At 43.2% G+C, this 26,850-nt stretch overlaps 1 protein-coding gene across 3 annotated transcripts in view; it reads right to left on the bottom strand.

Annotated features, from left to right (window-relative positions):
• LOC138665851 (solute carrier family 2, facilitated glucose transporter member 9-like) overlaps window positions 1–26,850 on the bottom strand; it is a 147,546-nt gene that overhangs the window by 78,234 nt on the left and 42,462 nt on the right. For all 3 annotated transcript variants that reach the window (XM_069753750.1, XM_069753751.1, XM_069753752.1), the window contains 3 exons: window positions 19,323–19,447; window positions 16,642–16,787; window positions 14,662–14,794 (listed from right to left, as the gene is read on the bottom strand). In XM_069753750.1, the coding sequence (XP_069609851.1) occupies window positions 14,662–14,794; window positions 16,642–16,787; window positions 19,323–19,447 (404 nt within the window). The remainder of the gene's footprint in view (window positions 1–14,661; window positions 14,795–16,641; window positions 16,788–19,322; window positions 19,448–26,850) is intronic.

The following is a 26,850-nucleotide window of genomic DNA, read 5'->3' as shown; positions in this document are numbered from 1 at the left end:
GCTTATTGTAAGTCTTTTTCAAGAAATACCTATGTATAAAACAACATAAGCATAAGTTAGATTTTAAACAGTGTTACTTGAAAAAAAAATTACATAAAAATCTGAAAATAAAAAATAAGACAAATTGTTTCTCTATTCCACAAATAGATGGTAACAAAGCTTGAAATATACATACACACACAAGTGGGATTACAGCCATCATAGTCTATTAAATACTGAATTATCTGTGCCAAAAATATATGTATATGTGATCATTTATTAGAACCTCAATATATATATCTACTTATCTGTATAAAGATATTTTTATCTAGGACTGTGTCCATATATAGGAAAGTGAGATATATCCATATATAAAAAAAAGAGATTCATCATTGACAATAATGAAAATACGGAAGATAAAAAATATGAAAGATAAGGTAAGTACCTTAAAAAAGGAATCACGTTTGGCTATGCAACACAGACATATAAAAGGGCTATTCCTTTTTTAAGGTACTTACCTTATCTTTCATATTTTTTATCTTCCATGTTTTCATTATTGTCAATGATGAATCTCCTCTTTTTTATATATGGATATACAGTGGGGCAAAAAAGTATTTAGTCAGTCAGCAATAGTGCAAGTTCCACCACTTAAAAAGATGAGAGGCATCTGTAATTTACATCATAGGTAGACCTCAACTATGGGAGACAAACTGAGAAAAAAAAATCCAGAAAATCACATTGTCTGTTTTTTTAACATTTTTTTTGCATATTATGGTGGAAAATAAGTATTTGGTCAGAAACAAACAATCAAGATTTCTGGCTCTCACAGACCTGTAGCTTCTTCTTCAAGAGTCTCCTCTTTCCTCCACTCATTACCTGTATTAATGGCACCTGTTTAAACTTGTTATCAGTATAAAAAGACACCTGTGCACACCCTCAAACAGTCTGACTCCAAACTCCACTATGGTGAAGACCAAAGAGCTGTCAAAGGACACCATAAACAAAATTGTAGCCCTGCACCAGGCTGGGAAGACTGAATCTGCAATAGCCAACCAGCTTGGAGTGAATAAATCAACAGTGGGAGCAATAATTAGAAAATGGAAGACATACAAGACCACTGATAATCTTCCTCGATCTGGGGCTCCACGCAAAATCCCACCCCGTGGGGTCAGAATGATCACAAGAACGGTGAGCAAAAATCCCAGAACCACGCGGGGGGACCTAGTGAATGAACTGCAGAGAGCTGGAACCAATGTAACAAGGCCTACCATGAGTAACACACTACGCCACCATGGACTCAGATCCTGCAGTGCCAGACGTGTCCCACTGCTTAAGCCAGTACATGTCCGGGCCCGTCTGAGGTTTGCTAGAGAGCATTTGGATGATCCAGAGGAGTTTTGGGAGAATGTCCTATGGTCTGATGAAACCAAACTGGAACTGTTTGGTAGAAACACAACTTGTCGTGTTTGGAGGAAAAAGAATACTGAGTTGCATCCATCAAACACCATACCTACTGTAAAGCATGGTGGTGGAAACATCATGCTTTGGGGCTGTTTCTCTGCAAAGGGGCCAGGACGACTGATCCGGGTACATGAAAGAATGAATGGGGCCATGTATCGTGAGATTTTGAGTGCAAACCTCCTTCCATCAGCAAGGGCATTGAAGATGAAACGTGGCTGGGTCTTTCAACATGACAATGATCCAAAGCACACCGCCAGGGCAACGAAGGAGTGGCTTCGTAAGAAGCATTTCAAGGTCCTGGAGTGGCCTAGCCAGTCTCCAGATCTCAACCCTATAGAAAACCTTTGGAGGGAGTTGAAAGTCCGTGTTGCCAAGCGAAAAGCCAAAAGCATCACTGCTCTAGAGGAGATCTGCATGGAGGAATGGGCCAACATACCAACAACAGTGTGTGGCAACCTTGTGAAGACTTACAGAAAACGTTTGACCTCTGTCATTGCCAACAAAGGATATATTACAAAGTATTGAGATGAAATTTTGTTTCTGACCAAATACTTATTTTCCACCATAATATGCAAATAAAATGTTAAAAAAACAGACAATGTGATTTTCTGGATTTTTTTTTCTCAGTTTGTCTCCCATAGTTGAGGTCTACCTATGATGTAAATTACAGACGCCTCTCATCTTTTTAAGTGGTGGAACTTGCACTATTGCTGACTGACTAAATACTTTTTTGCCCCACTGTATCTCAAATTTTATATATGGATATATCTCCCTTTCCTATATATGGACACAGTCCTGGATAAAAATATCTTTATACAGATAAGTAGATATATATATATATTGAGGTTATAATAAATGATCACATAGACATATATTTTTGGCACAGATAATTCAGTATTTAATAGACTATGATGGATGTAATCCCACTTGTGTGTGTATGTATATTTCAAGCTTTGTTACCATCTATTTGTGGAATAGAGAAGCAATTTGTCTTATTTTTTATTTTCAGATTTTTATGTAATTTTTTTTTCATGTAACACTGTTTAAAATCTAACTTATGCTTATGTTTTATACATAGGTATTTCTTGAAAAAGACTTACAATAGTAACATCTACTATATAATTATCTAAGGGTCACTTCCGTCTTTCTTTCTTTCTTTCTTTCTCGGATATTCATTCGCTGATTGGTCTCGGCAGCTGCCTGTCATGGCTGCCGCGACCAATCAGCGATGGCCACAGTCCGATTAGTCCCTCCCTACTGCCCTGCAGTCAGTGCCCGCTCCATACTCCCCGCAATCACTGCTCACACAGGGTTAATGCCAGCGGTAATAGACCACGTTATGCCGCGGTAACTCACTCCGTTACCGCCGCTATTAACCCTGTGTGACCAAGTTTTTACTATTGACTCTGCCTATGCAGCGTCAATAGTAAAAGGATCTAATGTTAAAAATAATAAAAAAATTATTATATACTCACCTTTCCCGCTCCTCGCGACGCTCCGGTGACCTCTCCATGCAAGCGGCAGGTTCCGGTGCCAGCGATGGTATGGGAGAAGGATCTGCCATGACGTCATGGTCATGTGACCGCGACATCATCACAGGCCCTGCTGTTGTGAATTCTGTGGCTGAATTCACTCCTGTGGTCACAAGTGGTACTGCAGCTTCTGAGCTTCCTCCCTCAGGTGTTCTGGTGAGCTCGTTAACTGCTTCATTACTTAACTCCGCCTGATGCTGCTATCCTTGCTCCTTGTCAATGTTTCAGTGTTGGATCTGAGCTTCTCCTGATTGTTCCTGTGACCTGCTGCTCTGTATAGCTAAGTGCTTTTTGCTTTTTTGTTGCTTTTTTTTTTCTGTCCAGCTTGTCTTTTGTTTTGCTGGAAGCTCTGAGACGCAAAGGGTGTACCGCCGTGCCGTTAGTTCGGCACGGTGGGTTTTTATTGCCCCCTTTGCGTGGTTTTGCTTTAGGGTTTTTTGTAGACTGCAAAGTTCGCTTTACTGTCCTCGCTCTGTCCTAGAATATCGGGCCCCACTTTGCTGAATCTATTTCATCCCTACGTTTTGTCTTTTCATCTTACTCACAGTCATTATATGTGGGGGGCTGCCTTTTCCTTTGGGGAATTTCTCTGGGGCAAGTCAGGCCTATTTTTCTATCTTCAGGCTAGCTAGTTTCTTAGGCTGTGCCGAGTTGCCTAGGTAGTTGTTAGGCGCAATCCACAGCCGCTTTTAGTTGTGTTTAGGATAGGATCAGGTGTGCAGTCTACAGAGTTTCCACGTCTCAGAGCTCGTTCTTGTATTTTTGGGTATTTGTCAGATCACTGAGTGCGCTCTGATCGCTAAGCACACTGTGTTTCTGGATTGCCTTCATAACACCTGTCATTAGCAAACATAACAGTACAAGGAGCCAAACTAATGATTCTCAATAGAGGGAAAGAAAAAGTTCTGACATCATTTTTTTTTTTTTCCTGCTCTGTGTTCACTTTTTTTTTTTCCTCTAGACATTTGGGTGATTCTGGATACAGGTGTGGACATGGATATTCAGGGTCTGTGCTCTTCAATGGATAATCTCGTTATAAATGTACAAAAAATTCAAGATACTATTGATCAGAAATCTATGTTAGAACCAAGAATTCCTATTCCTGATTTGTTTTTTGGAGATAGAACTAAGTTTCTAAGTTTCAAAAATAATTGTAAGCTATTTCTGGCCTTGAAACCTCATTCTTCTGGTAATCCTATTCAACAGGTTTTGATTATTATTTCTTTTTTGCGCGGCGACCCTCAAGACTGGGCATTTTCTCTTGCGCCAGGAGACCCTGCATTGAGTAGTGTCGATGCGTTTTTCCTGGCGCTCGGATTGCTGTACGATGAGCCTAATTCAGTGGATCAGGCTGAGAAAAATTTGCTGGCTTTGTGCCAGGGTCAGGATGATATAGAAGTATATTGTCAGAAATTTAGGAAATGGTCAGTACTCACTCAGTGGAATGAATCTGCGCTGGCAGCTTTGTTCAGAAAGGGTCTCTCTGAGGCTCTTAAGGATGTCATGGTGGGATTTCCTATGCCTGCTAGTTTGAATGAGTCTTTGTCTTTGGCCATTCAGATCGGTCGACGCTTGCGCGAGCGTAAATCTGTGCACCATTTGGCGGTACTGCCTGAGGTTAAACCTGAGCCTATGCAGTGCGATAGGACTATGACTAGAGTTGAACGGCAGGAATACAGACGTCTGAATGGTCTGTGTTTCTACTGTGGTGATTCCACTCATGCCATTTCTGATTGTCCTAAGCGCACTAAGTGGTCCGCTAGGTCTGCCGTCATTGGTACTGTACAGTCCAAATTCCTTCTGTCCATTACCTTGATATGCTCTTTGTCGTCGTTTTCTGTCATGGCGTTTGTGGATTCGGGCGCTGCCCTGAATCTGATGGATTTGGATTATGCTAAACGTTGTGGGTTTTTCTTGGAGCCTTTGCGGTGTCCTATTCCATTGAGAGGAATTGATGCTACACCTTTGGCCAAGAATAAACCTCAATACTGGGCCCAGCTGACCATGTGCATGGCTCCTGCACATCAGGAAGTTATTCGCTTTCTGGTGTTGCATAATCTGCATGATGTGGTCATGTTGGGGTTGCCATGGCTACAAACCCATAATCCAGTATTGGATTGGAATTCCATGTTGGTATCCAGCTGGGGTTGTCAGGGGGTACATGGTGATGTTCCATTTTTGTCGATTTCGTCATCCACCCCTTCTGAGGTCCCAGAGTTCTTGTCTGATTATCAGGATGTATTTGAAGAGCCCAAGTCCGATGCTCTACCTCCGCATAGGGATTGTGATTGTGCTATCAATTTGATTCCTGGTAGTAAATTCCCTAAAGGTCGATTATTTAATTTATCCGTGCCCGAACACGCCGCTATGCGCAGTTATGTGAAGGAATCCCTGGAGAAGGGACATATTCGCCCATCGTCATCACCACTGGGAGCAGGGTTCTTCTTTGTAGCCAAGAAGGATGGTTCGCTGAGACCGTGTATTGATTACCGCCTTCTTAATAAGATCACTGTTAAATTTCAGTATCCCTTGCCATTGTTATCTGACTTGTTTGCTCGGATTAAGGGGGCTAGTTGGTTCACTAAGATAGATCTTCGTGGTGCGTATAATCTGGTGAGAATCAGGCAAGGAGATGAATGGAAAACTGCATTCAATACGCCCGAGGGTCATTTTGAGTATCTAGTGATGCCGTTCGGACTTGCCAATGCTCCATCTGTGTTTCAGTCTTTTATGCATGACATCTTCCGTGAGTATCTGGATAAATTCCTGATTGTTTACTTGGATGACATTTTGATCTTCTCAGATGATTGGGAGTCTCATGTGAAGCAGGTCAGAATGGTTTTTCAGGTCCTGCGTGCTAACTCTTTGTTTGTGAAGGGATCAAAGTGTCTCTTCGGTGTGCAGAAAGTTTCATTTTTAGGGTTCATCTTTACCCCTTCTACTATCGAGATGGATCCAGTTAAGGTCCAAGCCATCCAGGATTGGATTCAGCCGACATCTCTGAAAAGTCTGCAAAAGTTCCTGGGCTTTGCTAATTTTTATCGTCGCTTCATCTGTAATTTTTCTAGCATTGCCAAACCATTGACCGATTTGACCAAGAAGGGTGCTGATTTGGTTAATTGGTCTTCTGCTGCTGTGGAAGCTTTTCAGGAGTTGAAGCGTCGTTTTTGTTCTGCCCCTGTGTTGTCTCAGCCAGATGTTTCTCTTCCGTTCCAGGTCGAGGTTGATGCTTCTGAGATTGGAGCAGGGGCGGTTTTGTCACAGAGAGGTTCTGATTGCTCAGTGATGAAACCATGTGCTTTCTTTTCCAGGAAGTTTTCGCCCGCTGAGCGTAATTATGATGTGGGCAATCGAGAGTTGCTGGCCATGAAGTGGGCATTCGAGGAGTGGCGTCATTGGCTTGAAGGAGCTAAGCATCGCGTGGTGGTATTGACTGATCATAAGAACTTGACTTATCTCGAGTCTGCCAAGCGCTTGAATCCTAGACAGGCCCGTTGGTCGTTATTTTTTGCCCGCTTCGACTTTGTGATTTCGTACCTTCCGGGCTCTAAAAATGTGAAGGCGGATGCTCTGTCTAGGAGTTTTGTGCCCGACTCTCCGGGTTTATCTGAGCCAGCGGGTATCCTCAAGGAAGGAGTCATTGTGTCTGCCATCTCCCCTGATTTGCGGCGGGTGCTGCAAAAATTTCAGGCGAATAAACCTGATCGTTGTCCAGCAGAGAAACTGTTCGTCCCTGATAGGTGGACTAATAAACTTATCTCTGAACTTCATTGTTCGGTGTTGGCTGGTCATCCTGGAATCTTTGGTACCAGAGAGTTAGTGGCTAGATCCTTCTGGTGGCCATCTCTGTCACGGGATGTACGTACTTTTGTGCAGTCCTGTGGGATTTGTGCTAGGGCTAAGCCCTGCTGTTCTCGTGCCAGTGGGTTGCTTTTGCCCTTACCGGTCCCAAAGAGGCCTTGGACACATATTTCGATGGATTTCATTTCTGACCTTCCCGTTTCTCAAAAGATGTCAGTCATTTGGGTGGTCTGTGATCGCTTTTCTAAAATGGTCCATCTGGTGCCCTTGGTTAAATTGCCTTCCTCCTCTGATTTGGTACCTTTGTTCTTTCAGCATGTGGTTCGGTTGCATGGCATTCCTGAGAATATTGTTTCTGACAGAGGTTCCCAGTTTGTTTCAAGGTTTTGGCGAGCCTTTTGTGGTAGGATGGGCATTGATCTATCCTTTTCCTCGGCTTTCCATCCTCAGACTAATGGCCAGACCGAACGAACCAATCAGACCTTGGAAACATATCTGAGATGTTTTGTTTCTGCAGACCAGGATGATTGGGTGTCCTTTTTGCCGTTGGCTGAGTTCGCCCTTAATAATCGGGCCAGCTCGGCTACCTTGGTTTCTCCATTTTTTTGCAACTCTGGGTTCCATCCTCGTTTCTCTTCAGGACAGGTTGAGTCTTCGGACTGTCCTGGTGTGGATTCTGTGGTGGATAGGTTGCAGCAGATCTGGACTCAGGTAGTGGACAATTTGACCTTGTCCCAGGAGAAGGCTCAACGTTTCGCTAATCGCAGACGCCGTGTGGGTCCCCGACTTCGTGTTGGGGATCTGGTTTGGTTATCTTCTCGTCATATTCCTATGAAGGTTTCCTCTCCTAAATTTAAACCTCGTTTTATTGGTCCGTATAGGATTTCTGAGGTTCTCAATCCTGTGTCTTTTCGTTTGACCCTCCCAGACTCCTTTTTCATACATAATGTATTCCATAGGTCGTTGTTGCGGAGATACGTGGCACCTATGGTTCCATCTGTTGAGCCTCCTGCCCCGGTTTTGGTGGAGGGGGAATTGGAGTATATTGTGGAGAAGATTTTGGATTCTCGTGTTTCTAGACGGAAACTCCAGTATCTGGTTAAATGGAAGGGTTATGCTCAGGAAGATAATTCCTGGGTTTTTGCCTCTGATGTTCATGCTTCCGATCTTGTTTGTGCCTTTCATGCGGCTCATCCTGGTCGGCCTGGGGGCTCTGGTGAGGGTTCGGTGACCCCTCCTCAAGGGGGGGGGGGGGGTACTGTTGTGAATTCTGTGGCTGAATTCACTCCTGTGGTCACAAGTGGTACTGCAGCTTCTGAGCTTCCTCCCTCTGCCTATGCAGCGTCAATAGTAAAAGGATCTAATGTTAAAAATAATAAAAAAATTATTATATACTCACCTTTCCCGCTCCTCGCGACGCTCCGGTGACCTCTCCATGCAAGCGGCAGGTTCCGGTGCCAGCGATGGTATGGGAGAAGGATCTGCCATGACGTCATGGTCATGTGACCGCGACATCATCACAGGCCCTGCTGTTGTGAATTCTGTGGCTGAATTCACTCCTGTGGTCACAAGTGGTACTGCAGCTTCTGAGCTTCCTCCCTCAGGTGTTCTGGTGAGCTCGTTAACTGCTTCATTACTTAACTCCGCCTGATGCTGCTATCCTTGCTCCTTGTCAATGTTTCAGTGTTGGATCTGAGCTTCTCCTGATTGTTCCTGTGACCTGCTGCTCTGTATAGCTAAGTGCTTTTTGCTTTTTTGTTGCTTTTTTTTTTCTGTCCAGCTTGTCTTTTGTTTTGCTGGAAGCTCTGAGACGCAAAGGGTGTACCGCCGTGCCGTTAGTTCGGCACGGTGGGTTTTTATTGCCCCCTTTGCGTGGTTTTGCTTTAGGGTTTTTTGTAGACTGCAAAGTTCGCTTTACTGTCCTCGCTCTGTCCTAGAATATCGGGCCCCACTTTGCTGAATCTATTTCATCCCTACGTTTTGTCTTTTCATCTTACTCACAGTCATTATATGTGGGGGGCTGCCTTTTCCTTTGGGGAATTTCTCTGGGGCAAGTCAGGCCTATTTTTCTATCTTCAGGCTAGCTAGTTTCTTAGGCTGTGCCGAGTTGCCTAGGTAGTTGTTAGGCGCAATCCACAGCCGCTTTTAGTTGTGTTTAGGATAGGATCAGGTGTGCAGTCTACAGAGTTTCCACGTCTCAGAGCTCGTTCTTGTATTTTTGGGTATTTGTCAGATCACTGTGTGCGCTCTGATCGCTAAGCACACTGTGTTTCTGGATTGCCTTCATAACACCTGTCATTAGCAAACAGAACACCCTGCGCGAGAAGGACCTGCCATGACATTACGGTCATGTGACCGTTACGTCATGGCAGGTCCTTCTCGCGCAGGCGCGAAGAAGCTGCGGTACCATGGGACAGGCAGGGACAGCGTCAGGAGCAGTATTTCATATTCACCTGTCCGCGTTCCATCCGCCGGGCGCCGCTCCGTCTTCACGTCCTCTTGCAGTGACTGTGCAGGTCTGAGGGCGCGATGGCGTATTAGTGTGCGCGCCACCCTCTGCCTGAACCATCTCTCCGCACTGACTGGAGGCTGAGGAGCAGCAACAAGAGATGAGTATGTGATTTTTTTTTTTTTTTTTATTGCAGAAGCAGCATTAAATGTGGCACAATGCTGTATGGAGCATCTATGGGGCCATAAAGAGCTGCATGGAGCATTAAATGGGGCATCTATGGGGCCATAACTGCATGGAGCATTAAATGGGGCATCTATGGGGCCATAACTGCATGGAGCATTATATGGGGCATCTATGGGGCCATAATGAACTGCATGGAGCATTATATGGGACATCTATGGGGCCATAATGAACTGTATGGAGCATTATATGGGGCATCTATGGGGCCATAACTGCATGGAGCATTATATGGGGCATCTATGGGACCATAACTGCATGGAGAATTATATGGAGCATCTATGGGGCCATAACTGCATGGAGCATTATATGGGGCATGTATGGGGCTATAACTGCATGGAGCATTATATGGGGCATCTATGGGACCATAACTGCATGGAGCATTATATGGGGCATCTATGGGACCATAACTGCATGGAGAATTATATGGAGCATCTATGGGGCCATAACTGCATGGAGCATTATATGGGGCATGTATGGGGCTATAACTGCATGGAGCATTATATGGGGCATCTATGGGGCCATAACTGCATGGAGCATTAAATGGAGCATCTATGGGGCCATAACTGCATGGAGCATTATATGGAGCATCTATGGGGCCATAACTGCATGGAACATTATATGGGGCATCTATGGGGCCATAACTGCATGGAACATTATATGGGGCATCTATGGGGCCATAACTGCATGGAACATTATATGGGGCATCTATGGGGGCCATAATTGCATGGAGCATTATACTACGTGACTGGGCAATATACTATGTGACTGGGCAATATACTACGTGGACATACATATTCTAGAATACCCGATTGTTTGAATCGGGCCACCCTCTAGTAGTAACATAGTTATTAAGGTTGAAGGAAGACTTTAAAGGGACACTGTCACCTGAATTTGGAGGGAACAATCTTCAGCCATAGGGGCGGGGTTTTTGGGTGTTTGATTCACCCTTTCCTTACCCGCTGGCTGCATGCTGGCTGCAATATTGGATTGAAGTTCATTCTCTGTCCTCCATAGCACACGCCTGTGCAAGGCAAGCCTCCATGGCTGAAGATTGTTCCCTCCAAATTCAGGTGACAGTGTCCCTTTAAGTCCATCTAGTTCAACCCATAGCCTAACCCAACATGCCCTACAATAAGCCGAAACGTCAAACCTTAATACCCAAGTCATTTTTTTCTTGTTTGGCTATCGTGTGCGGGATAGGTTATGGAATGAAAAAACATTATTCTTTTGAAATGTAATAAAACTTTACTCACCTGGAACTTCTTCAGTGTGCCGGAGTTATTTTTGAGATTGCGAATCTCAGTGATATCTTCTTCTGATCTTGCAAAGTTGTTATCTTGGACCGTATCTGGATTTGTTTTTCTTTCGGCAGCCAATACATGTGGTCCTGCATATCTAACATTATCCGTTAGAAGAGTTTCTTGGTGGAAGGGATCAGTTCAGATTTCTGATTGTTCATCAGCCACCCTAGGGATGTAAGAAGTCAAAGAATTTTGTGTATGTGAAAGCAGTGTCTGCCACAGAGCACCGAGGGAGGACCTCCTCATGCCCTATAGGGACAGGAAAAACAATGGAGACAGGAAGAGGGGGGCGGGTGCTATTTGACCTTTTTGTGTTTCCTGTCCCTATTATAGTGGGGAGTATTTCATCCTGTGGTGCTGTTGTGGGGGGTGACTAAAGAAATTTTTATTTCTATTGCTCCTGAGCTGTATGTAAATGAAAATGGTCTCGTCCAATGGGCGTCTTTGCTGTGTAATCTGTGCCTCATGTCTGCTTCTAATCGCCATTCTCCAGCTTTGATTGATGTGGATGATGGGTCCTTTGTCATCCACATAGCCAAAGATGATGTTGTGCCTACATACTAGCCCCGAAGGAACGTGCAGGCGCACTTTTTTCTTACCTACTGCAGGCGGAACATAAAACATCACAGGTCAAGCGCTGAGCAACATCATTCCGGCTCCAATGTACCGGAGGCTTTCGCCCTAATTCTTTTCTTCCATGCCCCCAGAATGACATTGATCGGCATTTGCGCAGTGATATTTTATGCTCTGTCTGCAGTAGGGCAAAGCAAAGTGTGACTGTGCAGGCCAACGAGGCTACTGTGCAGGCGCAAGATCTCATTTTGCCATGTGGATGATGCTGCATGCATCATCCACATCAATCAAAGTTGGATGATGACGATTTGAACTTGCGATCGTTTGATTACTCATGCTATATACTGTAATGCTACTGGGCTTTTTAAAAGAACTAAGGTGGCAGCCATGGTGGCCTTCAGCAGGCCCATGGCTGCTGAGGTAACCCATTAGTTCTTTATTCGCGGCGGAAATTATGAAAACTGGCACATGCAGGCATCAGCAAACAAGCGATTTCAATGCTGCTGTCAATCACTGTTGAAGCTGGCAACACAGTCGGCATCTGTATGGTATTGAGCTAGCTCAGTACCTGACCCCACTCCATACAACCCGCATGAGACCCATGATGAAAATGTCAAAAGTTATTAAAGGGTTAATAGCAATGAGGGGCAGCACGGTGGCTCAGGGGTTCGCACAGCAGCCTTGCAGTGCTGGAGTCCTGGGCTCAAACCCCACCAAGGACAACATCTGCAAAGAGTTTGTATGTTCTCTCCGTGTTTGCGTGGGTTTCCTCCGGGCACTCCGGTTTCCTCCCACATTCCAAAGACATACTGACAGGGAATTTAGATTGTGAGCCCCAACGGGGACAGCGATGAGAATGTGTGCAACCTGTAAAGCGCTGCGGAATATGTTAGCGCTGTATAAAAATAAAGATTATTATTATGAGTGAGCGTTCTTGGATAAGGTGTTATCCGAGCATGCTCGTATGTTGAGTGACTTCGGCGTGCTCGAATAATATGTTTGAGTCCCCGCACCTGCATGTCTCGCGGCTGTTCGGCAGCCACAACACGTGCGGGGATTGCCTAACAAACAGGTAATCTCTGCATGTGTTGCAGCTGTCGAACAGCCACGAGACATGCAGGCGCGGGACCCAAACATATTATTCGAGCACTCTGTAGTCACTGTGTTAGCACAGGAGCATGGTCGGATAACACCTTATCCGAGAACGTTAGCCCATCACTAGTTAATACTTAAAACTGATAAATACTGGGCTACATTCCTTAGTGACCAGAGTATTATAATTTATAAAGGGAGAAAGAAAAAGTTATAACTTTTGCAGTTATTTTATAGAACACACTGAAAAATAGAGACAAATTGATTTTCTTGGAGGACCAGCTAACCATTAATGGTGGAGACAAGAGAGCAGAACACCCCTCCTCTTCCATTTGTCTCGCACTTTCGGACTCGTGATTATGAGTCATTTTAATAGCCAACAGTGTTGTCTCAATAGCAAATGATCATTGCTTTGTGTGTACTGGGCAATCCAACAAACAGACAGAGAGAAGAGTGAGAGTGAAGAGATTCACAGGTATCTTCTTTAACCCGGGGGAAGCAATGAATGTGACAGACAGGACTACAAGTGGTATCAGCCATTCATCTTCCTAAGAGCATGAAATAAGCATCAGCAATTCTACAATGGAAGTTCTGACAAAAGGACCAGGCGGAAGGTGTCAGGGATAGATTTGTGGAGAGACAGTAGTCAAGTTCTGAATGAAGAGTCATTTTTGCATTTTGCGTACTTTACCTACAATAAGTTGGAATAAAACCAGCCTATTTTATCTGCTGATCTTTTTTACCTTGTGAACGGTAAACACGGATTAAAAAGACAACTCAACTCTTCTGGTCCCTGCACATCACAGAGCATGCCCACACCAGTCTCTTGTAGAAATTAATGAATCCTTTCAATCATTTTGTTTAATTTTCATGTTAATTACAATAAAAAAACAACCTTGAACTGTCACTGGTCATTGAGCCTCAGAAGACGCTGACACTTCCTCTTCTATAGAAATAATTTCTCAGAAGCATCTTATCAACATCACAGGTAAGATTACACTTCTAAACAACACATTTACTATAAATCAGGTGTGTAATAAAACTCCACAGCATTACCCGATGATAAATGACAGCCATTATTCTCTTCCTCCCCCTCCCCGCACAGTGGATTCTGCACAGGCAACAGAGCATGCCCACAACACTTTCCTGTACAAATCAATAAGAAACCTTCATTTGAAAAATATCTCATGTTCAATTGTTTGCTGTGAATGCATCTATAAACTTACGTTCACAGCTTAGAGCAATGACCGCCACTGTTCTCTTCCTCCCCCTCCCTGCACAGTGGCTTCTGCACAGGCTACAGAGCATGCCCACAACACTTTCCTGTACAAGTCAATAAGAAACCTTCATTTGAAAAATATCTCATGTTCAATTGTTTGCTGTGAATGCATCTATAAACTTACGTTCACAGCTTAGAGCAATGACCGCCACTGTTCTCTTCCTCCCCCTCCCTGCACAGTGGCTTCTGCACAGGCTACAGAGCATGCCCACAACACTTTCCTGTACAAGTCAATAAGAAACCTTCATTTGAAAAATATCTCATGTTCAATTGTTTGCTGTGAATGCATCTATAAACTTACGTTCACAGCTTAGAGCAATGACCGCCACTGTTCTCTTCCTCCCCCTCCCTGCACAGTGGCTTCTGCACAGGCTACAGAGCATGCCCACAACACTTTCCTGTACAAGTCAATAAGAAACCTTCATTTGAAAAATATCTCATGTTCAATTGTTTGCTGTGAATGCATCTATAAACTTACGTTCACAGCTTAGAGCAATGACCGCCACTGTTCTCTTCCTCCCCCTCCCTGCACAGTGGCTTCTGCACAGGCTACAGAGCATGCCCACAACACTTTCCTGTACAAGTCAATAAGAAACCTTCATTTGAAAAATATCTCATGTTCAATTGTTTGCTGTGAATGCATCTATAAACTTACGTTCACAGCTTAGAGCAATGACCGCCACTGTTCTCTTCCTCCCCCTCCCTGCACAGTGGCTTCTGCACAGGCTACAGAGCAAGCCCACAACACTCTCCTGTACAAGTCAATCAGAAACCTTTATCCTTGAGTGCGTCTATGAACTTCTGTTCACAGCTTAGAGCTTCATATTAAGCAGATCATAAGCCCCTAACTTTATGTAAAATCATTTGCATTGTATTCTATATTTAATAATAATTTGCTAAAATCATACATTTTTAGTTTTCCGCTCCTTTTTAGAACATGTTATTACTCACCATCTATGGTAGCATGAACATTGCCCTTATCTATAAGCAGGTAGCGTGGACTTTCTGGGAAAAAAGGCAACATGGAGACCTGAATCAACGTTGGCACCACAATCAAGGAGAGAAACAGAGGCCAGTACTCATCCTGTGAACAGAGGTAAATGCAATGAGAATAGCGGCAAAGTATTAGCGCATTATCCATTATATTCCGTCATAAGCTTTCTGCATAAATGATCCCTGTACATGTCATGTAAGTTTCAAACCCAAGGCTCCTGTGATTGCCACCAAAGTGGAATGGGCAATAAAAAATTATGCAGAGGCAGATTTTATCAAAGCAAGAAAAGAAGCTATGGGCTACTTAATATGCCTGATTTGTTGGCATGAGCTGCTGCTCTCGGTTATTGACTGCAGCGCTGTCGACGTGACATCACCACTGCAGATATTGACAGATACTTGGAGCAGTCATGGAGGCTCAGTGTTGGACCAGGGGAGGGTGAATAAAACAGTCTGTTTTCATTTAAAATAATCTACTGCACAAGTGACAGAGGCTTTCTTAAGTTGGAAAATCCCTCTAAACCTTCCTAACTTGTTAGATGAAAGTCATTCAGACCCGCATTTATTTATATGGAGTAGTTGGGGTGAAAAATAGCTGTTGGCTGATATTTAGCTCTTGTGTATGGCTAGCTTTTAAAGTCCTCCAAGGTCAGGCAATTGCAATCCTACTTCTACACTATGATTTCCATATGCCTAAAAGAATACATAGACAAAGGATATCATTGGGAGACAGTGCTATAAAAAAAAAACTGTTTCCCAAAATGAAAATTAGTTAAATATTAGGGAACGCATTTACCTTGAAAATTAAGAGACAGGAGCTTGTACCTTATAGAAAGGCTTAAAAAGTCTGTCAGCAAGTTTTTGCTAAGTAATCTGAGAGCAGCATGATGTAGAGGCAGAGACCCTGATTCCAGAGATATGTCATTACTGGGATGAGTTTTGTGGTTTCAATAAAATCACTGTTTTATCAGCAAGAGATTATCACTACAGGATAAGCTGCCTCCTACTTCCTTATTCTACCCCACCATGGATTAGCAGCTATTTGCACACATTAAATACATAGTGCACAGAAAGCTGCAATCAGTGGGGTGGGTGGGTTATGCACAGCTTAGCATACTAAGCTCTGCAGCAGAGAAAATGGATTCTGCCATGCCTCGGTTTAGGGATTTGATCCGTTGGTCTCTTGCTGTGTGGTCAGATCTCCTGTGTCTGCAGAGCGATGGCCCTTCTCTTCCCTGTCCTTATGCTGATTGTTCCTATTGTCTTAATTTTTCCTTTTTGGGTTTGCTCCTCTTCAGGTGTTTCCCATTGTGTGTATGTATGTATGTACGTACGTACGTACGTACGTACGTACGTACGTATGTATGTATGTAGATAGATAGATAGATAGATAGAGATATATATCTTCACTACACTTCCTTGCTGGCTATACTTCTAATGGATTAGTGCTAAGGAGTTCCAGCTCTTCAATAAAGTGATTTTCTCCGCTAGGCAAACACCCTTTGTGTTTCTGTTGTGTGTATGTTTGTCTGCCTTCCTAGCACCTTTCCTTTCTCCTTAGTTAGATTAGTGGGAAATTATTCTAATTGAATTTATTATCCTCCTCATTCTCCTTATTTTCCCTTCGTGCACGTGCCTTAAGTTTCCTCATCCTCGGTCCCCCGTGTATGATCCATACCAGTGTATGAGTGAATTACGTGAATAATAGATTCTATCACATCTGCCGCATCCAGTAAACTATGTGATACATCCATGGAATCAGGGTCTCTGTCCCTATATCATGCTACACTTGGATTAGGTTACAAAAACATGCTGAAACATTTCAAAAATAAGTCCCATCTTGAATGAAACCCAACAAAGATATAAAAATGCTTTTCAGACAATTTTTTCTAGAAAGTTTTTTTCCTGCATAATTGTCACCGTCTATACAATACTGACCTGACCCAGTAGCTCCGGAAGGCCAAGCACTTGTGCGGTAAATACTCCAAGGCAAATAAAAAGGCTTGGCATTAAGCCCAAGAAGCCTCGTAAATTCTTTGGTGAAATTTCTCCCAAATACATGGGAACCACACTGAGAGAAATACCTATAGCAAAATTCAGATATCTAATAAATTATAAGAATGACAGTGGGTTTAGTATTATTTACAACATAGACCAAGCCAAAACAAAAAGCTGGATTGACTTTTTGAAGGACAACTGCTGCAGTCTATTTAAATAGATTTCACACAATACACCCCCTACTACAAAATATGAAGACAGCAAACATGATGTGAAAAAAAGTGTTTATGGACAGAAGAACACAGGATTCCCAGTCATGCACTATGTGTGGGCAGTAGAACAAGGACACCCAGGCTTTCTCTATATGTGAGCAGGAAAAACAACTTCCAAATATTCTCTATGTGTTGGCTGGGATGCAGGTTTCCCTGTGTGTGGGCGGAGGAAGCAGATCTCTCAGGCTTTCCCTATGTGTGGGCAGAGGAAGCAAGACTCACAGGCTTTCCCTATGTACTGCAAAGTCAAAAGTTTACATACATGTCATTAGTATTTGGTACCATTACCTTTAAACTGAATGACTTGGGTCAAACATTTGGGATATCCTTCCACAAGCTTCTCACAATAGTTGGTCGGAATTTGCGCCCATTCATCCTGACAAACTGGTGTAACTGATCCAGGTACGTAGGTCGCCTTGCTCGCCCCTGTCTTTTCAGCTTTGCCCATAAATATTCAATAGGATTGGGATCAGGACTTTGTGATGGCCGCTCCAAAAACATTGACTTTGTTATCTTTAATCCACTTTGTTACCATTTTGGCAGTATGCTTCGGGTCATTTCTGCCCAAGCTTTAACTTCCTGGCTGATGTGTTGATATGTTGCTTCAGTCTTGCCGCATAATCTTCTTTTCTCATGATGTCATCTATTTTGTGAAGTGCAGTCCCTTCTGCAGCAAAACAACTCCACAACATGATGCTGCCACCCCCGTGTTTCACAGTCGGGATAGTGTTCTTAGGCTTCCAAGCTTCTCCCACTTTCCTCCAAACGTAACGATGTTCATTATGCCCAAAAAGTTAAATTTTAGGCTCTTCAGTCCACAGGATGTGTAAAAAATTATGGTCTTTATTCCCGTGTGCATTTGCAAACATTAATCTGGCTTTTTTATGTTTCTTTTGGAGTAATGGCTTCTTCCTGGCAGAGTGGCCTTTCAACCCATGTTGATACAGTACTTGTTTCACTGTGGATATTGACGCAATCTTACCAGCTTCCGCCATCATATTCACAAGGTCTTTTCCTGTTGTCCTTGACTTGATATGCACATGTCGGACCAAAGCATGTTCATCTCTGGGACACAGAACCCATCTCCTTCCTGAGCGGTATGATGGCTGGACATTCCCATCTTGTTTATACTTGCGTATAAATGTTTGAACAGATGAACGAGGCACCTTCATGTATCTTGAAGTTGTACCCAAGGATGAGCCAGACTTGTGCAAGTCCACAATTCTCTTCCTGATATCTTGGCTTATTTCTTTAGACTATCCCATGATGCTACACAAATAAGCAGTGTGTTTCAGGTGTGCACTAAAATACAGCCACAGGTGTGTCTCTAACTCAAATATTGCCAATAAACATATCAGAAGCTTCCAAACACATGACATCATCATATGGGCAGTCAAGAACTGTTTAAATGCATAGTAATCTATGTAAACTATTGACTTTGCAGTAAATAATAAAAATGCCTTAAAACATTCTCTCTCTCAATATTCTGGCATTTGGCAAATAATAATTATGGTAATCCTAATTGACCTAAAACGGGAAAGGTTTATTCGGATTTCATTTCAAATATTGAGAAAAACATGCAGATGTGTCTTTTTATAGAGTAAGTAAACGTCTAGTTTCAACGGTATATGAAAATACTGAACCAAATTGTCACGGCGGTAACTTGCATGCCTCCTCTATGCACCGTGCGGTTTCTTATGCCATTCCACTAGTCTCCCTCATGCTGCACTGCTGCATCTGCTTGTGGCATTCAATTAGCCTTAGGGGGGCATGGCCAGTTTCTGCAGGAATTTAACCCTGCTAGCTTCAACTGAGATCAGGTTTCCGGGTCTATCCAATGCTAGCAGGGCCTTTATTAGGCAGCTCCGTCTACCACTCCCCGCCCGAACATTGATTCCTATACTGTTACCACCCATTCATGTGTTCCTCCTTATTCCGCTTACTGTTACTGACCCGGCTTGTTTACCCAGCCTGTTTGACCTCAACTATGTTTACTGATCTTGTGCTGCCTGCTCCGACCTCGGACCGTTTGACTACGCCTCTGCCTCGCCCCTCTGTACCTCGTAACTATGCTTCTGACCCCTTCGGTCAGCTGCTACAGACACAGGGACAGCCCAGGAGTGCTACCTGGTGACTACCATTGGAAAAGCCTATCCTCCCCAACAGAGACTCTAGCAAATACCCAGTAGTCACTTAGAAACACCCCTGCTGGGTAAGCCCACCACATGGTGGTGGACTCTAACAGAGTCAACGTAATAGCAAATACAATATATATGTGAGATAAAGTTTCAAATTAAGTTTTTAGTAACTTTTCAATGACTTTGTCAGTAGACTGTTCTCCAAACTTACCTGAGTGAATGCCAGTGATGAATCGTCCAAAAATTACCATTTCAGGAGACCCTGCTATACGACTGAATCCCATCAACGCACCAGCAATGAAAACCAGTGGAGAGCTTTTTATCACCGTTCCTTTTCTGCAGAACATTAAAGAAATGTTTGGACAGTGGAAAAAATAGTCATGGTCCTGTAGAAAAATTGTGTCATCTTGCATTTCGCTGGGGTTGACAAAAGAAGATTGTGCTCATATTTATAAAGCTAATTTTGGAGATGTAAGAGCCACATCTCCTGCTGGTCTACTGACCAGACTCACCATTCCGTTTCCAGAGATTTCTGTTATACAAGTATACATTAAGGAGGCAATTCATCAAAAAAAATTTGACAGATTTCTGGAGAAAAAAAAAGCTTTGAAGAGTTGCAATGTTTTTGCGCAATGCAAGGTTGCGCAAACAATTGTGACTTATGGCATTTTCATGCCATTCTTGCTCCAGCTCTGTCAAAGTTTGTGGAGCTAGGGTAGGACAGGTCATGACGGGGTGGCAGTTAGCTGTACCATAAATCTTACTCCAGCAGAAGCAGGGGTGAGATTTGTGGTGAAACGCATATAGCGGCGGATGCCACTATGCGCCTCACCTGATTCATTAAGTGGCGTGAATCGCTTAACTGATCATGAGCGTCAGCTCCAGATCACCCTGTCACCATATAACCATTTGACTTTTAAGACAATTTTCAGGTCCATACTGTTTATTTAAAGGTATCTTCAGGAGATGGATAGAAGACTAATGAAGTCTAAAATTAATTGGCTCAAAGGTTGCATATTATCGTCTATTAAATCAGGCAAATTAATTTAGTATGCGTGTAAGGTAAGTCCTAAGCATTGGCAGAGAGCAATTAACAAAATCTTTTTTTCAATGATGTCATCACCCAGTCATTTTCTATGGCCATAGCAGTGCCTGTAGTGCCACTGTATTGTACTTTGTACGGTAACAAGCTATGTACATCTTCATACAACTTTTTTTATTGTTCATTTGCTTAGAAATGCAAAGTTAAGTAACTTTCTCAATTATCTTAAAAAAAAATGTACCATTTTGCTGCTACAGAGAGTCTAAGTCTTCTCTCTTGCAAAGCAGTCAGAGCTCAGGCTCCTGATGTGTCTACTCCTGCGCTGTTCTCTCAGTATTAGAGATAGCAGGAGGGAAGAAGAGAGATGAACAAACATCTGCAGATCCCAACATTTTTGGGATGTGTAAGTCCTGCCCCCAACCCAGCCCCTATCAGAGAATGACCCACCTCTCAGGTTCCGGTGCCCTGGGAAATTCGGGACAGTTGTCATCAATGCAGTGAAGACAGGGAAAATAATTTAAAGTTTTATTTCTGAGCAAAGAATCAAACTATAGATAAGAAAGAAAGTACATGGAGAGAAAAAAGTTCTGTGACTGGATTTATACATGAAGGTAAGTGAAGACTGCAGCTCCTTGGATAGAATAAGAACTTACATCCAGCATGTATTACAGGGAGAGACACTCCCACAGCAGAAAAATCTGAATCTTGGATCAGGCTGCATACTGCATATCAAGAGGCTGGAAATGAATGAAGGAATAAAATTGCAGACTGAAACATATCGCCCAATTCCATCCTATGTTACTGGGAGGGACTCTCCCACAAGAGAAAACCCTGATGCTTGCATTAGTCTGCAAACTGCATATCATGGAGGTATGAAATGAATAAAAGAATGAAGATTGCAGATGGAGACTTGGTGGAATCTTACTAGCTAAAAGGTGACAACTAGAGTTGAGCGACTTTTACTTTTTTCGGATCGAGTCGGGTTTTGCGAAACCCGACTTTGTCAAAAGTCAGGTTGGGTGAAATCGGCCGATTATTGCGAAAAGTCGGGGGCAGACTTAAACACGAAACCCAATGCAAGTCAATGGGGAATCAAAGTCAGCAGTGAGTGGAGGACAGGAAAACACCTACAGTGCCCATTTTAATGCCAAAAACATCAATTCGTATTACTGAAGCTTGTCAGTCTTAATTTACTTCATAATAATAGTTAGGCATTGAAAACTGGGGGTCATTTTGCTAAATTTGTGGGGGGTAGGGCTGGCTCAAGATTTTTGTTGGCCCAGGAAACGCGGAATACGTCACGGCGGTGGAGCAGGGAGAGGTAAGTATTTCAACTTTGCAAGTGCTGTGATCCTGAGCAAGCAGGGGGGGCCCACTCGTTGGCACTGGCACAGGACCCCTCATAGTATGGCGGTGTGTTTGATGGCGGGTGGCGCCTCCCACTGGCAGAGACACTTTTGCATACAATGAGGGGCCCTGTGCCAGTGACGCTGCCAACGAGTATTACCCCCCCCTCACCTGATGAAGGAACCTGCACTTTCATCTGCACCTTCCTCTTTGTCCCCGTGTAGGGTGGTATAGTATGCGGGAAGGGGAACCTGACATTCAGCAGGGTCAGATTCAGGCTGTGTAGAGTGCAAGGGGAATGTAGTGGTCTGGGTCAATGTACCAGCAGACTCATCTAGCAGTGGCTGGGCAATGGGCAGGATGAGGAGGAAACACAGATATAGGCCCAAATAATAAAGTGGGCTAAATGCAGTTCAAAATTGGTAACAGGACTAACCAGGGGGCATAGCTTTGTTCAGTGGAGGACAACTGTAATTAGTGGCAGACAGTTAGTAGGCCCAAATAATAAAGTGGGCTAAATGTCTGCCAAAAAATCTATATATATAATTGTCTAAGGGTTTTTCCGTCTGTCTGTCTGTCTGTCTGTCCTGGAAATCCCAGCTCTCTGATTGGTCGAGGCCGCCAGGCCTCGACCAATCAGAGACCGGCACAGCATCGACGTAGAAATCCCGCGTCTGATTGGTCGAGGCCGCCAGGCCTCGACCAATCAGCAACGGGCACAGCGACGATGATGTCATAATGGTTGCCATGGCGACGATGATGTCATAAAGGTTGCCTCGACCAATCAGCGACGGGTACAGTCTGCCGCGAATTCTGGAATCATCATTGTCCATATACTACAGGGACATGCATATTCTAGAATACCCGATGCGTTAGAATCGGGCCACAATCTAGTTGTTCATAAATAAACAGGTGGCATAGCTAGGTACAGGGGTGGGCTTCTCTGCTGAGTAGCAGACAGTGGTAGTAGGTGCAAAGTACTAACTGGTCTAAATGGAGGCCAGGGCCCCTGTATATTTTCACTATCATCTATCATTTCAACAAATTTGTATTGGCAGTGCCATTGAAGAATTTAACAGCACAGACTACACAGTGGTGGAGCAGGGAGAGGTAAGTATTGCAAGTGGTAGAGCACTGCTCGAGCTGGGGGGAAACACTCTCTCGTGGGCGGCGGTACTGGCACAGGGCCCCTCATATTACGATGGTGTGTCTGACGTTGATTGTGCACCACCACCGTCAGAGACACTTCATTGTACTATGAGGGACCCTGTGCCAGTGCCGTCGCCCAAGTGTGGGCCCACCCACCTCTCCAGGCAAATGGCACACGCATGGGTGCTTGCGCCAGGTGGTGACCACGGCCCTGTGGGGGGGGAGTCAGCCCATTTAGGGAGGTATAAAAATGGCCTATGGTGAAAATTCAGCAGCTGCAAATGGCGGAATTGGAGAAGTCAGTAAGAGGAGGCCAAAAGCAAGACGTTTTTCAGTCAAGCTACATGTCAGCAGGAGAAGGTGGGGCAAAATAATTTGACCTCCAGCCTTAGGTGCTATTGTGCTTTTGCCACTACCACCAAATTCACCACCACCACCATCAGTACCAGCTGGCAACCACCGCCCACGGCCTCTTCACCAGACTTCCTCATTTTTTGGAAAATGTAACCAGAAGAACAACCGTTATATGGTACTGTAAAACAAGGTAGAAGGTGTATATAAACTTGTTGAGAATTTAAATCTCCTTTTTTTTTTTTTGGGGGGGGGGGGAGAGACTGAACCAAAACTCAGGCCCAGTGTATACAACAACGCAATCCAAGTGGCAGAAAGTAGCTTGCTGATATACGACAAACTAACAGGACTGAAGTATATCCACTTTGTGAGAGTTTGGATCTCACTTTTTTGGGGGGTGACTGAACCAAAACTCAGGCTCAGTGTATAAAACAACACAATGTAAGTGGCAGAAAGTGGCTGGAAGATATATGAAAAAATACAAGGGCTGTAGTACAATTTCAATCTCCCTACAATGATCTCAGGACAAGTATGGCAGCAATAAAAAGGACTGCTGCACACAAAAGTGTGGATAAATAAACAAGATAACTGTGCAGAAAGGAGCAACAGGATTTTTGATTTTAAAAAAGCAGTTGGTTTGCACAGCAGCGTGCAAACAGCAATGCAGCTATCAGGGAGCCTTCTAGGGCAGCCCAATGAGCTACAGAGCTGATGCACAAAAATGTAGCCTGCACTGTCCCTGCAAACAAATGGTGGTGTTGGACAGTGGAAATCGCTACAGCACAAGCGGTTTGGGGGTTAATCTTCCCTCCCTAACTATATCCCTTCTTCTGATGAAGCTGCAGCAACCTCTCCCTATGCTCAGATCGGCAGAAGTAAGACGGTGGTCAGCGTGCACGGCCCTTTATTTCCCCTGTGACGCCGCAGACAGCACGCCAATCACTGTAATGCCCTTCTCTAAGATGGTGGGGACCGAGACCTATGTCATCACGCTGCCCACACTCTGCGTCCTCCTTCATTGGCTGAAAAATGGCGCTGAAAGAGTCATATGAAACGCGACTTTTGCGCGCAGATCGCCGACCTCATGGCCGATCCCACACTGGGATCGGGTCGGGTTTCATGAAACCCGACTTTGCCGAAAGTCGGCGATTTTTGGATTTGTCCGATCCGTTTCGCTCAACCCTAGTGACCATTGCATACAATTACGTCCACTGCCTTAAATGAAGCAACAGTACTAGGAGAGAATATCTCCATAATACAACACGTAATGGAACATGGAGATATATTTTTTGCTGTTGAACTACTGGAATGGGACAGAAAAAACCTGCATATAAAATTGAAGGCACACAGAGGTACAGTATGTCCGCACACTTCTGTACAATCTCTCTCATTTAATAAGACCTCAACTATTTATGAATGGTAATGGCTTGAAATTATTTTACTACTTTACATATCAGGGAAAAAAATTACACCTTACAATAATATGGTTATAAAAACACACAAACAAAGCCAGCTGATAAAGCCATATAAACTGTTATCATCAGCGAGTGCAACCTCTTGCCATTAACGGAAACCATTATGTAAATGAAGAGGCCTGGGTTAATAGTGTGAGAAAGTGGTTAATCTGGAATGGAAGATAGCAGGCAGCCTTGGATGAGGTTCGAAGTAAACTATATTCTGCTCCGGTAGTCACAATATGTTCCCATCATACACATAGGAAGACTATGCATTCTGAGCAACTTTGCTATCCCATGGATATTAATTGGTTATATGTAATCAGTCCTGTGCGGGAAATAGCAAACCACAAATAAATCCTATGGAGATAAAGGGTAAGTGGCTTTTTCTTTCCACCATTTAGTTAACCCTTCTGTGTACAGAGAAGAACCAACCTATACAAATACACTTTATACTAAGAGTTGAGACTCTTAACAAAAAAAGGAATATATTGAGTGCGTTTAAGGGGGTGATCTTTTTAGAAGACCTATTTTTGTATCCTTTGTTAGGGATTTCAGAGTTAAAATAGCGAGTTATCTTCTCAGGATCCTCACATTTGTTAAGGAGACCGATTACTAAGAATATACCCGATTTTGGATGACCTGTCTTGTATTTTACACACAGCCCAATGATTTGAATATACACAGTGTAATACTCAATTACTCCTGCGGAGGTGCTGCAAGGAAATGAAGACACTTACTGATGTTTCCTCCCAAATTTCAGCTGATTTCTGAGGGTTCCAGTAGAGGGACAACCTGTAAACCCATCCTTCTCGATGATATAGTATTATGTCATGGAAGGAGTGTGGGTATATGCAGTGGGCTCAACAGCTGACCTCTCTCCATACACGACAGGTGCCTGCTGTACTATACAGCCAACACCTGTCTCTAGCAGCAGCAATCAGAGCTGTTGCTTAACCACTTAAATGCTTTTGTCAGAGATTTATGGCATTTAAGAGGCATGATCCAGATGGGACTTCTTTTTTTTCCGCCCTTGACGTGATTGAGTGGTGCCAACCGCAGCCAAGTAGCCTGCTGAAAGTCAATAAGAATACCATTTTGGTACACATACGAAGCCAAGAAGTATTAAACTAAATTACAAGTAATTAAACAGTCAGAAACTAAAAAAAAATAAAATAAAAATAAAAAAAAGTTTTAAAAAATAAAAGGAAAAATAAAACAAATTAAAATCACCCTCATTTAGTTAACAAAAAATTAAATATATTTAATATTCCCATGTTAGTTAAACTCTGATCTGTGAAAATACATATTTTTTGATCCTGTAAGGTAAACAGCTTAACCCTGCTGTTGTCTTCGGTCTGGGGAGACCGATTTTAAACTTTGGTATTTTTTGGGGTGTTCAAGACGCGGTTCTGAAACTTGTGGTTGATTGACTTAAATGAGGATGGATCGGTCGGCCATGGGTTTCAGAGCCGCATCTTGAATATTTTAAAGAATATTGAAGTTCAAGGTCGGTCGTTTTTGACCGAAAACAACAGCAGGGTTAAAGGGAAAAAAAAATGCAGTTTTTTTGCTGACTGCACCGCCTCCAAGAAAAAGCAATGAAAGCGATCAAAACATTTTGTACCCCAAAATAGTACAAATAAGGCTTTGTTCACACATACCGTGTTTTTTATGGCCCATTATTGTGGGCCTTATGGCCACAATTTTCATGGTCTACCACAATAACGGACCTAAAAAAAACTTGCGGATCACTGTTTTTCAGGATTCCAATACTATAGAAATAGTATTGGAAAAAAAAAACAGCGTTCCGCAAAACCGGAACTCACCGTGCACTGCAAAAACAATGTTCTGCAAAAAAAAAAAAAACAAGCCCTCACACAGCTCCATCGATGCTAAAATACAAAAGTTATGGATTTGGGAAAATGACAACACAAACCAAAAGTAATTTATGGATTCAATTTTTTTTTTTTTTTTAATGTTACCAATTTGCAGAGTTTTTTTTTTTTTTTAAAGCTGCTAAAATAATACAAAACACACACAAGTTTGGTATTGCCATAATTGAAAAAAGAATAAATGGTGGAATTGGAATTTATTTCCAGTTTGTCAGAACATTATATTGTAAAATTAATGGTGCAAATCAAAATAACTTGGTCGAAAATAAATAAAAAAACATTCAGGCCATGTTCACACGATCCTTTTTTTCATGCGGAATTGCCGCGATTTTCCCGCTGCGGGTCCGCAGCTGTTTTCCATGCAGGGTACATTACATTGTACCCTATGGAAAACAGGAACTGCTGTGCCCACAATGCGGAAAATAAAAAAAAAAAACCCGCGCTGAATAGCTGCGGGAAAAAAGAAGTACCATGTCACTTCTTTTTTCGGAGCCGCAGCGG

This window comes from Ranitomeya imitator, chromosome 2 (assembly GCF_032444005.1).
Source record: "Ranitomeya imitator isolate aRanImi1 chromosome 2, aRanImi1.pri, whole genome shotgun sequence".
In the NCBI taxonomy this organism is placed as follows: domain Eukaryota; kingdom Metazoa; phylum Chordata; class Amphibia; order Anura; family Dendrobatidae; genus Ranitomeya; species Ranitomeya imitator.
The sequence above is the reverse complement of the archived record's forward strand: the minus strand, read 5'-3'. Positions and strand labels throughout refer to the sequence as shown.